General features: G+C 43.3%; 1 protein-coding gene across 1 annotated transcript; it reads right to left on the minus strand.

Moving 5' to 3' along the window:
- Positions 1-2,230: 2,230 nt before the first annotated feature.
- LOC148021223 (uncharacterized) lies at positions 2,231-5,151 on the minus strand. The gene has a single exon (XM_087699054.1). It carries the CDS (start codon positions 4,893-4,895, stop codon positions 3,777-3,779), a length of 1,119 nt encoding a protein of 372 aa, XP_087555180.1. The 5' UTR covers positions 4,896-5,151; the 3' UTR covers positions 2,231-3,776.
- Between the last annotated feature and the right edge of the window lie 6,727 nt (positions 5,152-11,878).

Genomic DNA, 11,878 nt, shown 5'->3' on the forward strand with positions numbered 1-11,878 from the left:
TTGTGAACCCCTCCTTAAACCCTAATACTAGGTTTTATATCGATAGAGCATATTTAGTATATTTCTTATTTCATATTCTATTATTGTCTTTTATTCTCCTCTTCTAATCAACCTCATGGCTTGCCTAACCAAATGCCACAATGATATCCACTACCAAGCCAAGGCCAAAGGAGAGTATTCACTTGTCCACCATAGCAAGGCAAAGAGATCCCTACCTTTAGCCAGTGGAATTACTCCAACAATGCAACCTCGTCACCTTGTGGTCCAAGGCCAAAGGTAAGTAGTCACTTGTCCACTACTAGGCCAAGGCCAAAGGCAAGTATTCACTTGTCCACTCTAGCAAGGCAAAGAGATCCCTCCATTTAGCCAGTGGGATTACTCCAACAATGCAACCTCCTCGCCTTGCATTCTTTTATTCTTCTCTTCTAATCCACCTCATGGCTTGCCTAAGCAAACTCCGCAATGAGATCCACTACCAAGCCTAGACCAAAGGCAAGTAACAAAGAAAGGTGGCAAAACACAACTCCACAGAATACAAATGCAACATGGCACATAAAAAGGCGAAGAGAAGGGTCAAAAAGGACACACATGTAAAACTATATGTTAAACCCTCCTTAAACCCTAATACTAGGCTTTATATAGATAGAGCATGTTTAGTTTATTTCTTATTTCATATTCTATTATTGTCTTTTATTCTCCTCTCTAATCCACATCATGGCTTGCCCAAGCAGACTATGCAATGATATCCACTGGCAGGCCAAGGCCAACGCCAAAGGCAAGTATTCACTTGTCCACCATAGTAAGGCAAAGTGATCCCTGCCTTTAGCAAGTGGGATTACTCCAACAATGCAACCTCGCCACCTTGCAATCTTTTATTATCTTCTAATCCACCTCATGGCTTGCCCAAGCAAACTACACAATGATATCCACTACCAAGCCAAGGCCAAAGGCAAGTAACAAAGCAAGATGGCAAAACACAACTCCAATGAATACACATGTAGTAAGGCACATAAAAAGGCGAAGAGAAGGGTCAAAATGAACACATGTAAAACTATTTGTGAATCCCTCCTTAAACCCTAATACTAGGTTTTATATAGATAGAGCATGTCTACTTTTATTTCTTATTTCATGTTCTATTATTGTCTTTTATTCTCCTCTTCTAATCCACCTCATGACTTGCCCAAGTAAATTGCACAATGATATGCACTACCAAGCCAAGGCCAAAGGCAAGTATTCACTTGTCCACCATAGTAAGGCAAAGAGATCCCTGCCTTTAGCGAGTGGGATTACTCCAACAGTGCAGCCTCGTAACCTTCCAATCCAAGGCCTAAGTCAAATATTTACTTGTCCACTACCAAGCTAAGGCCAAAGGCAAGTATTCACTTGTCCACGATAGCAAAGGCAAAGAGATCCCTGCCTTTAGCCAGTGGGATTACTCTAAAAATGCAACCTCCTCACCTTGCATTCTTTTATTCTCCTCTTCTAATCCACCTCATGGCTTGCCCAAGCAAACTACACAATGATATCCACTACTAGGCCAAGGCCAAAGGCAAGTAACAAAGAAAGGTGGCAAAACACATCTCCAATGAATACACATGTAAAAAGGCAAAAAGAAGGGTCAAAATGGACACACATGTGAAACTGTGTGTGACATTAATGTGACATTAAAAGGGATATTTAATGTCACATTAAGGTCATAAGTGGGGAATGTGACATTAAAAGGGATATTTAATGTTACATTAAGGTAAATTTAGGGGAACATGCACGAGAATGACCGTCCGGGCTCTTGGGCGCCCGAACGGGGTCAAGGGGAGCCTAGAGAGTAAGGGAGTCCAGAAATAGTAGGACTCCAGCAAGTTGACGGCTGGCAAAGAGATAAGCTTGAAGGCCAGCACTTATCTAGGCGTGGCTGGGAGGTGAAGAACACTCGTGCTTCCATCAGTCTGAAGAAATCTATCTCCTGTAATCTAACACTGTGTGACCCCCTCCTTAAACCCTAATACTAGGTTTTATATAGAGAGTATGTTTAGTTTATTTCTTATTTCATTTCATATTCTATTATTGTCCCCACCTTGGTCTAGCCTTTTTAACCATAACACTTTCAGTGAGATCGTTGGTACAGATACAACTCAACTAGAATTTGTGCGCCGTAATAGATTGATGCCAAACCAAGGCCTTTGTCTTAAAATTTGTCCTAAAGGCAAGACCAAGGGGAACTGAGAGTGGTGTGGAAGATCGGTAAGTTCCACCCATACATGAACGTTTGTCAAAACAGGCCATTCGGGCCAAAGGGGGTTCGAAAAGCTCCCGCCATTCGATCAGGGTGAAGGGGGTACTTCTGAGCATCCATCGTCCATAGCCAAGCATGTTGACAACCGTATATTCATTCTCAAACGAGAGCCGAAAGTACTGACTCCAAGGGCATGTAGCGTGCAAGACTCTAGCCTCCAACGGGCATTCCTAATCCAAAGCTATAGGGACTTGTATGCTGAAAGACTATGCTTGTATTAATCACCATCTAATGTAAGAATCTTCTTTGGAAGGTTTCCTATAAACATAGAGCTAAAGAGGCCAAGAGATCCGTGGCAAAGCGGCCCTGGATTATTACTCCTTCAGACAATGATCAAAACGCTGTTCTGGAAGGGTGACGACGTTACCTGATTCATCGTAGGGGGAGACCTCATCTTTGTTTGGAGCGAGAGTGCTTGCTGCGTTATCAATGTCGGGGGTGCTATGGCAATGTCCTCCGCCGAGCCAATAAGATGGCCAGCTTTCTTCTTCTTCCATCATCTTTCAACGCTTCTACTGCAGACGCTCCCGTTGCAGCTGCACCGATCCCTTGCACGACAGACTTTGAGGCCTTGTTTGGGCAGCGGAGGACCTCGACTAGCTTGGGGGTTTCGCAGAGTGAGCACTCCATTCATATGCATGCTTTGATGCAGAGAAACAGTACCCAAGCTTCCACTCTGATACAGTGTGGTAATTTTGAATGGATGTGGAGTATCGTAGGTTATTTGGACTAGATGTGAAGGAGAGATGCAGGGAGTGTAAAATCAGAGCCGTAGCCGCTCGATGAAAGATCGCCCTTCAGATCACTAGGTCGCACGAGAGAGAGAGAGAGAGAGAGAGAGAGAGAGTATAGCAAAGAAGCCATTCATGATTGAACATTGTCACTATCATAGTCTAACCAACAAGGAAATTTAATTTAACATACCCACCTTTTCATAAGCGCCATAAGGATCTAGCTTAGCCAATAGCGTTTTGCATCCATCGCCCATTACACATCTTCGGTCAAAGCCAGCCAAAATTCCAAGCAAGATGTTTCTCTCAGTTCGAAGAAGAGAAAAATGGAAGTGCTATCTCACAATCTTATGTGGAAACTCTTTGCTGATCCCTCTCTCTGTTCGACATATTCGACTAGCTACTTCTGTAACCAGCTCTTATATAACGTCCCAGCAGTAAATCTATAAAAGGCCAAAAAATGCCCTGCAGCGATGAAGTGCAATCCAATGCGGCAAAATATTCACACAGAGGCCACAGAACCCTTACATGTGTGATGAGAGAGTGGTGGGAGATGGCATGAGACATGACTGGTTAGAGAGCAGAACCCTCACATAAAGGCGAAAACATTATGTTGGGTTAATTTATAGAGAGACAAAGGAATTGCCACAAAATGAATACAAATGTTGCAAAAAGAACCAAGGGGGACTGCGGAAAGTCTTGCCGTTCATGAGGAATGGTGGTATACAGGCCTGATCTGAAGGGGAGGGAGGGAGTCAATAGGGAGGGCGGTTGTTGCTGGCGGCGGCAGCCCAGGCGAGGACGTCCTGAGGGAGCTGGCAGGAGAGAGGGGTGGCGGAGAAGAGCGTGATGGGCTCGGAGGGGGCCGCAGAGGCGGCGGGCGCGGCCGGCAGCGCCTGGAGGGCTGAGCCGACGCAGCCCTGCGACGACACGGACGAAGGCGCAGGCCGCGGCGGCAGCGGGCCGCCGCAGTCATCGTCGGCGTCCGCCACCGGGAGCCGGTCGTACGACGAATTCGCGAACGAGGCGGCGATGATGACCACGGGGCCGGCGGCGGTGAGCGGGCCGACCACGGAGCCGCCCACCACCTGGCCCTGGGAGCCCGCCAGGGAGATCGTGAGCCCGCCGCCGGTGACGCACGGGTCAGTGGGCGACGGTAGGAACGCCCCCGAAAGCGACAGGATCTCGAAGCGCCCGTGGAAGGTGACGGTGGCGCCACCGCCAGATGCCGGTTGCCGCAGTGTGACGTTCGCCACCGTGCCGCTGCCGCTGAGGACGCACACCCCGCGCTGCCGCCGGCGCGCGAAGCCCGCCACGCTGTCGCAGACGTCACAGCCCCCGGCCACCTCCAGTACGTGCGGCCGCATGGCATCCTCACTGTCACGTGTCAGTATCACAGGGGGCTTGGGCTTGTTCTTCGACCCGGGCGGCCGGCCCCGTGGCTTCTTCCTCACCACGATCTCGCCTCCTCCTCCGGAAGCATCATTCCCTGCTGCATAGTTATTCCCTCCCGCGTATTCGCCGCCATAGCCATTGCTCCCTCCCCGGCCTTTGCCTCCTCCCTTGCCCCCTCCACCCTGATGCTGGTGCTGATGATGCTGCTGCTGGGCCTGCCCGCTGCTCCTGCTATTCTCCTCCTCCTCCGACGTCTGTGACTCCCTGCTCGCTGCTTGCTGCAGGTCCAGCTGATCGCTTTGGTCGTAGAACTGCTGGTGCTGCTGGTGCAGGTGATCTGGGTGGTGGTGGTGGTGGTGGTGATGCTGGTTGTGATGGTGGAGCTGCACGAATTGATGCTGGACATGGTGAGGATTGTAAGAGGGAAATGGATTCGGACGGTGCGAGACCGGGCTGCCTGGTTTCACGAAGCCAGCCATGGCCTCTCTCTCTCTCTCTCTCTCTCTCTCTCTCTCTCGTGTTGATAATACAGCAGCTAACTTGCAATACAGTCGCAAGACTGGACAGATGTATCAATACAGCAGATGTACAGAAAGAGAGAGCCGATCAGAACAGTATATTTCGCACCAGCAACAACATCGAGAGGAGCTAGAGAAGAGAAACTGAGGCTGCGACCCACATGGAGAGAGAGAGAGAGAGAGAGAGAGAGAGAGATGTCACGCCAAAATGGGTTAAAGGGATGTAGTAGGGATGTGCGGAGAGACTTGAAACGTGTAGAAAGTGCAGCGGCGACAAATGAAAGAAGACAAGGGGCCCGAATTGTTTTGATGGCGTGTGTTCCTTCGTGGCAATTTGCAAGTTAAGCCAAACCAAAAGTCAATATTGGAGGCGGTTCCGAGTGAGTTTTAGCTCGAGTCCCCATCCGATAATCATGCATAGAACTTCGAAGGGAGAAATAAGAGGACTTCCACATGTTGGCAAGTTAGCTCCTTGGAGGAGGGAGTGGACATAGCAAAATCCAATCCCACTTACATGTAGAACTAGTGGTGAAGCTTATCATTACAAAGGTGGCAAGAGGAGGGAGGATAGAGATTGATGTTGCCATCCAATTGGCAATCTCCATGTGGTTAGACTCACATTGTACATAAACTACCATCTCAAATCACTATTGCATTCACTCCCAAAAGATCAGGGGGCAACATGTGAACACTAACAACGAGATGCAAAGCGTCAATTTTCTAAAATCGATACTACTTACCATCCACATTTGATGTCAAGCATTGTTTTAAGTTCATTAAAAAAAGTGGTGCTTAGAATCTAACTATCAACATTAAGCAACATGTACTTTAAACAAAGAAAAAAAAGAAGATTCCATGTGAGTATCACTAGCTTATTTGAGGAAGAAAGAGGATGCTAATTGGTTAACAATCATCATTCCACATACATATACACGTGTATGCATGCACACTCTCTCTCTCTCTCTCTCTCTCTCTCTCTCTCTCTCTCTCTCTCTCTCTCTCTCTCTCTCTCATGTACACAAACATATGTATATATACCTTCTTTCTTGTTGCCTTCCCTTTGTCTACCCAATGTGTAATTTGTGGCAAAGGGTTATGCTTAGTGGAAGGGCATTGACTTTGATTAGATCTTTACTTTCACTTACCATATAATAACAATTCATAGCATTTGCACACTAGCAACTTACTATGATTAGAATTTACATCAATTGGACATTAAAACTACATTCTTGAAGATTGCGTTGAATTCAACTTTTGACGTCTCATGTATGAGCTTATTGTGTGATTATTTGGGCATTCAATTCAAGAAATGTGATGAAGGTACAAAGTACATCGAGACATTATTGCAAATAATTGGTCTTGAAGACTACAAGTCTATTGCTAAACCAAAAACTGTTGTAATGAATGCTATATAAGCAATAGAGTGTGAGACGAATTTGTTTAATGGCAGGAATGTATTGGCATATTTGCATACCTATACTCAAAAAATGGAGTTTTTTGGGGTGGCTCGAATTGCATGGAGCTAGCATTTTGTATGAGTCATTGTACATGAATTGAAAGCTCGAGTTACTAAATTGTACATGCAAGATGTTGATTGGGTAGCTTTCAAGAAGACACTATGAGAAGAACTTTACATTGAAGTTACCAGTTTGATTATCCACAAGACTTTTAAGGAGTGGATTCTAAAACCCAATAAGGGTCTTGTGGGTGCAAAGTTATTAAGACGATTTAAAAGTCAGTTTGAGTAGTTAGATCTTGCAAAATAGCAGGCTCTTACAAGTCAAAAAACTGAATTGTACTTATAAGCGCGGCAAATCTTGAGCTTCAAGAGAAGCTTGATGATTTGTTAGAGGATCAAACTACAAAGAAATGGCTTAAAACAGAGTGGAGGCATGTTAAGGATGTTGTTCCTGCACTGTTGAAAAAGCATAGAAGAAGAGAAAGATTTCATGTATCTAGCTTGCACATTGTTACATGCCAAACAGTTGATGTATCCAGTAAGCCACCCGCTTCTGTAGCTAACCCTATGGTTGTACTTGTGTTGTTCCTACTATTAGGGAAGATGTATTAGATGAATTGATTAAAGGCATGCATGATCTTGATTTGAAGGTCACAAAATTGGAAAAGGGGACAGGCAGCATCCCCTAAACTAGGGAAAATATGTATTTGGTGTGATAATTTGTAGCAAGAAAGAAAGGATTGTGCTACTTATCAGAAGGCCTTGGCACAACAACTCATCTTTTGAAAAGATGGCAAAGTCCATGCAAAAGAAACGGGGTTGCCTCTTGCTTTGAATTTTGGAAAGGAATGTATGCAAGTTGTTGGAAGACTTGGCTATCTGAAATGCTTATGCGGATGTACATGCTGCTACTTTTAGTCTACAATTGGATAGAATGCCTAGACAAGTGATGGTTGGTCCGAAGGCTATAATATGGACACATGCTTTGCATTGTTAAAAAACACGGATCTAGAGCATGGCATCTATAGAGGTTGGAACTCAAAGTACAAACTCATGAAGACATAGACTAGACAAGACCAATTGTCACACAAGTGAATTAGGTTCCAAGATTGAGACTTGGACTCATAAAGATATTCTTGTGTGTAAGGACAATGACACTGACACTTGATTGAAAGGACAATAGCATTACATTGAAAAGTGAACCAAGTACATGTCTTTATAGCTTTCTAACTTCTCCACTCTCCTCACTGGGCTTATGGGATACAACACCTCATCCTGTAGCATACATCATTTGTCTATTTCTCAACACCCCCCCTCAAATGATGAATCTCTACCCTGCTGGCTTTTGCCCCCCCTGCATACAAAGATGGACCAGGAGACTAGCTCTATGGCAGCCTAATCAAGTTAAGGTTTGAAATTGTACATTTTTTGTAGGGTTTTTACAAAGTCAAATCCTGAAAGATCCACTATGGGAAAAACATATGAAAGATACAATAAAAATTCTTCAAAATAATCTGTCAGAGTTGTTGATGGTAGCAGAAGCATCTTCTTCTTCATTCATGAACTGATTCTGGTGATGATCACTTTGCACTTGTTGGGCTCTTTTCTTGTGGAAACATTCACTGGATACATGGCCAGTCTTACCACAATAATGGCATGTCATCCGATTTCTATTGTCGGTGTTGAATCCTCGACCTCTTCCTTTGGGTCCAATAGCTCCTCTAGTGTATAAGAGGTTTTCCCTTGAGCTGGTCTCTTTTATATCTTTGCTTTTAAATTTTCTTTCTTCATCAAGTTGTGAGTGCTCAATATCTTTGAGTAAGAGACTCAGAACATTACTTAGAGTGGGCACAAGGTTCTCATATGGATCCTTGTTTACACTTGCAAGCAGTACGGCTATTGCTTCATCTTCATCAATATTCTTTTTAAGAGTTGCAAGCAGGGATTTTAAACTCTTAAACTTATTAATGTGTATGGACATGGAAGCACTATCCTTTATATCGAGCTTATAAAATTGCATGAGCAATTTTACCTTTGAATTCTTTGCTTGAGTACCAAAGATCTTGTCAAGCTCTTCCCAAGCCTTTGTAGCATCTCTGATGTCAGAGATATGATGCAGGACATCATCAGATAGTCCCCATGCAATGATGCCTAGAGCTTTGTTGTTCATCTTCTTCCATTATTTGGTTCTTGATGGAGCTACTGCAAGTATCCTGATTTCTGCATCTTCCTTCTTGTCATCTGTATCTTCTTCCTCATCTTCAAATAGGTCCCACAAATCCTTCCGCATGAGGTGGTACATGGTCTTCTCCTTCCAGGCATGGAAGCCTTCTCCATTGAACTTTGCTATTTTCTCAAGCTCTGTCATGTTGAGCAGCTCCAATTAATTGAGAAAAGACCAGCAACGGGGATTTGTGAAGGGTCACAAGGAGGTCAGTGTCAACTGACACTAGTTGAGTATCAATAGATACTATTCTTGGCTTAGTATTGAATGTCGGTGCTTGATCTTCTTCTTGCTTGTTGATTTGAAGTGTTAATCTTGTTGGGAACTGGGTTCAGACTCAGATAAGAGTGGCAGTGTGTCCCCTAAGTTGAAGGGAATGAGAAATTGAAGAAAAAGTGAGCTTGGACCTTGATGGCTATGGCTTCCTGGATTAGGGTTTTGACCCAAGCTTGGTTTTTTTCAGATATCTAGAGCTAGAGTTGATCATTTTGAAAACTTTTTTTATGGAAATGTAGCTTAATCCATGCTCTACAATAGCCCCATGAAAATCGTCAAGATCGGGTACAATATGCGCACAGATCAACGAATCGTCAACATGCGCAGCTATGGCAGTAACGTCGAATTTCAGCAATGCCAGGCTTGTGAGTGCCCAATGTCAAGCTTAGATGCGATAGGAAGAAGCTCCTTGAGTAGAAGAACAATCCTCCAGAAGAAAGCACACTGAAATATTGCATGGTTTGAGAGATATGAGAGCTCAAAGTGAGGTATGTCTTGCAGGCCACAAACTGGGGATATGGCAGCAACTGATAATAGTGACAATGCTGAGGTCCAGATAGCCAAATCTCATGGATTGATGTGATACAGGGAAGCTTTGTGAGGTGGAAAACACCTCTCCAGAGGAATCTCAGAGAGATTTGGTATGTGGAGTGAGATACAGGAGCTTTAAGATGACAGGGTGCTGCTGGCTATGGCTGACATGGAAGCTCAAGTGAAGGTAGAGTTGAGAGATGAAGTCATGGACTAGAATTGAGCTAACTAGAGTTGAAGAGGGATTGAGAGAGAGTAGAGGAGAGCTAAACCATACTCAACTGAGCTCTGATACCATGTTAAAAAACACGAATCTAGAGCATGGCAGCTATGGAGGTTGGAACTCAAAGTACAAACTCATGAAGACATAGACTAGACAAGACCAATTGTCACACAACTGAATTAGGTTCCAAGATTGAGACTTGGACTCATAAAGACATTCTTGTGTGTAAGGACAATGACACTGACACTTGATTGAAAGGACAATAGCATTACATTGAAAAGTGAACCAAGTACATGTCTTTATAGCTTTCCAACTTCTCCACTCTCCTCACTGTGCTTATGGGATACAACACCTCATCCTGCAGCATACGTCATTTGTCTATTTCTCAACATGCATGCAACTGAAAAGAGAAAAGTTACTGATAGTGAAATGTCTCATGCAAGGTAAAACGTTTATGACATGACTAGCTAGGAATCACCAATAGATGCATATTCATTGTATGCATATTTAGCAAATGTGCATAACACAGATGTACTTATGGAAGAGAAATGGAAGAGAGATGAAGATAATGCAAAAACATCTAAGAGAGTGACAAGAAGAAGTGTGGATTAGCCTAAAGTTACAAATCAGCCACCTCTTGAGCACGTTATGGAAGAGGTTGGATAGGAGCAAAAACAGGATAGCAAACAAGAGGGCAAAAAGAAGGGCAAACAGTTGGGATATAAGCTGTAGTCAGATATTGAGACAGCCACCACGGATGCCTTGGAAGATCCTATAATGAAAGATTCTTCCATTGCATGTATAGAGTTTCTTAATACATCTAAAGAGGATAACAAAGCTCATGTTTTACTTGTTGCTACATAGGGACTCAAAGGGCATTGGTGACTTACTGGATGTACATGGTTTACAAGACATAGTTGTTATCCTTAAGATAGTTCATGAGCTAGAGGCTATGAAGATAGAGGATCCTGTGTATGATGCTCCACAGTTGGAAAGTGTTTTGGATACTTTGTTAGAGGCCCTGATAGGCAATTCAAAGATGCTTCAAGATATGGACTGCTTCACTATTTTCAGTGATGGTCAGCATGTGTTGGACGCAAGTGAGACTCGATTTATATTTAATATGGTACAAAATTGTCAGTATAAATAGATTTTCATGTGTTGGACTCTGAAAGAGCAAGCATATTGCTATGTATTTGTTGATGGGAGCACTGATAGCCTATATATGGAGATTCAACCACCTCTAGTATATAATACATACCCAAGGCCTAATGACCCTTGAGTAGATGCTTGGTATGGTGTTAGAGTTGTGCAAATGCTAGTCATTTTGATCTATGATCCACGGGGATGCCTTCTTATGTGCATGATGAATGACAAGTTGATGGTATGGGTGTTTGACCCAGGTGGTGGGATGGCACATACTGGAGGATATCATGCTACCACACATACAGAGTATGAAAGACCCTGGAGTGCATCATCATCTGGCTTTCTTATTAATCTAGGGAGTCAATGCCATATTAGTCATTAGTGTTAGTATCCATATATGGATGGTTCAAAAATACAAAATTTTTGAATAATTTTATCTTATTTTTTATATTATCAATATTATTTCTTGTAAATATCCTAAAAAGGTATAATAAACTTCTAGAATAGAGTGACAATATGAAAAAACCTAAGTGGCTTTTTAGCCAGTTTTGGAAAATCTCATAAGAAAAGAAGGGCTCTAGAGTTCACAATACTCTGGACGAGGAGGAGAGGAGAAAGAGTGATCCTAGAGAATTTTGAACAAGTGTCTTGCGATTTTACCCCCCTTTTGAAGCCAACAGAACTATCAAATTTTCCATCTGAATAGCAAAGAAGAGGCTAGTGTTTGGTGCATGTTTTCAATATAATGGGGAGCCCTATGAGATATAATGCTTGGAGATTGCTTCAGAGTAGTACTAGACATTGTCTAGGTAATCAAAGAACCATTTTTCTTGGAGTTTAGCCATCAAACGATCAGCTTGTGACTATTGTAATAACCAAGAATACACAAGGTTGAAGTGTATTTGGAGTTGCATACAAGGATTTTGTTTACCTTCTAAGGTTCTATCAATACATAGTGCTTCCGAGAGAAGTACTAGGGCTTCTCCTACAAAGAAATCATATAAATCTATTGACATTTGGATTGTTTGGACTCTTTCTCTTGGATGTATAGTAGAGTTTACATGTAATACATGCAGAGTCTGAAT

The sequence above is a fragment of the Lygodium microphyllum genome, chromosome 18 (assembly GCF_053477565.2).
Source record: "Lygodium microphyllum isolate KBCC chromosome 18, Lygodium_microphyllum_v1.1.10, whole genome shotgun sequence".
Classification (NCBI taxonomy): Eukaryota; Viridiplantae; Streptophyta; class Polypodiopsida; order Schizaeales; family Lygodiaceae; genus Lygodium; species Lygodium microphyllum.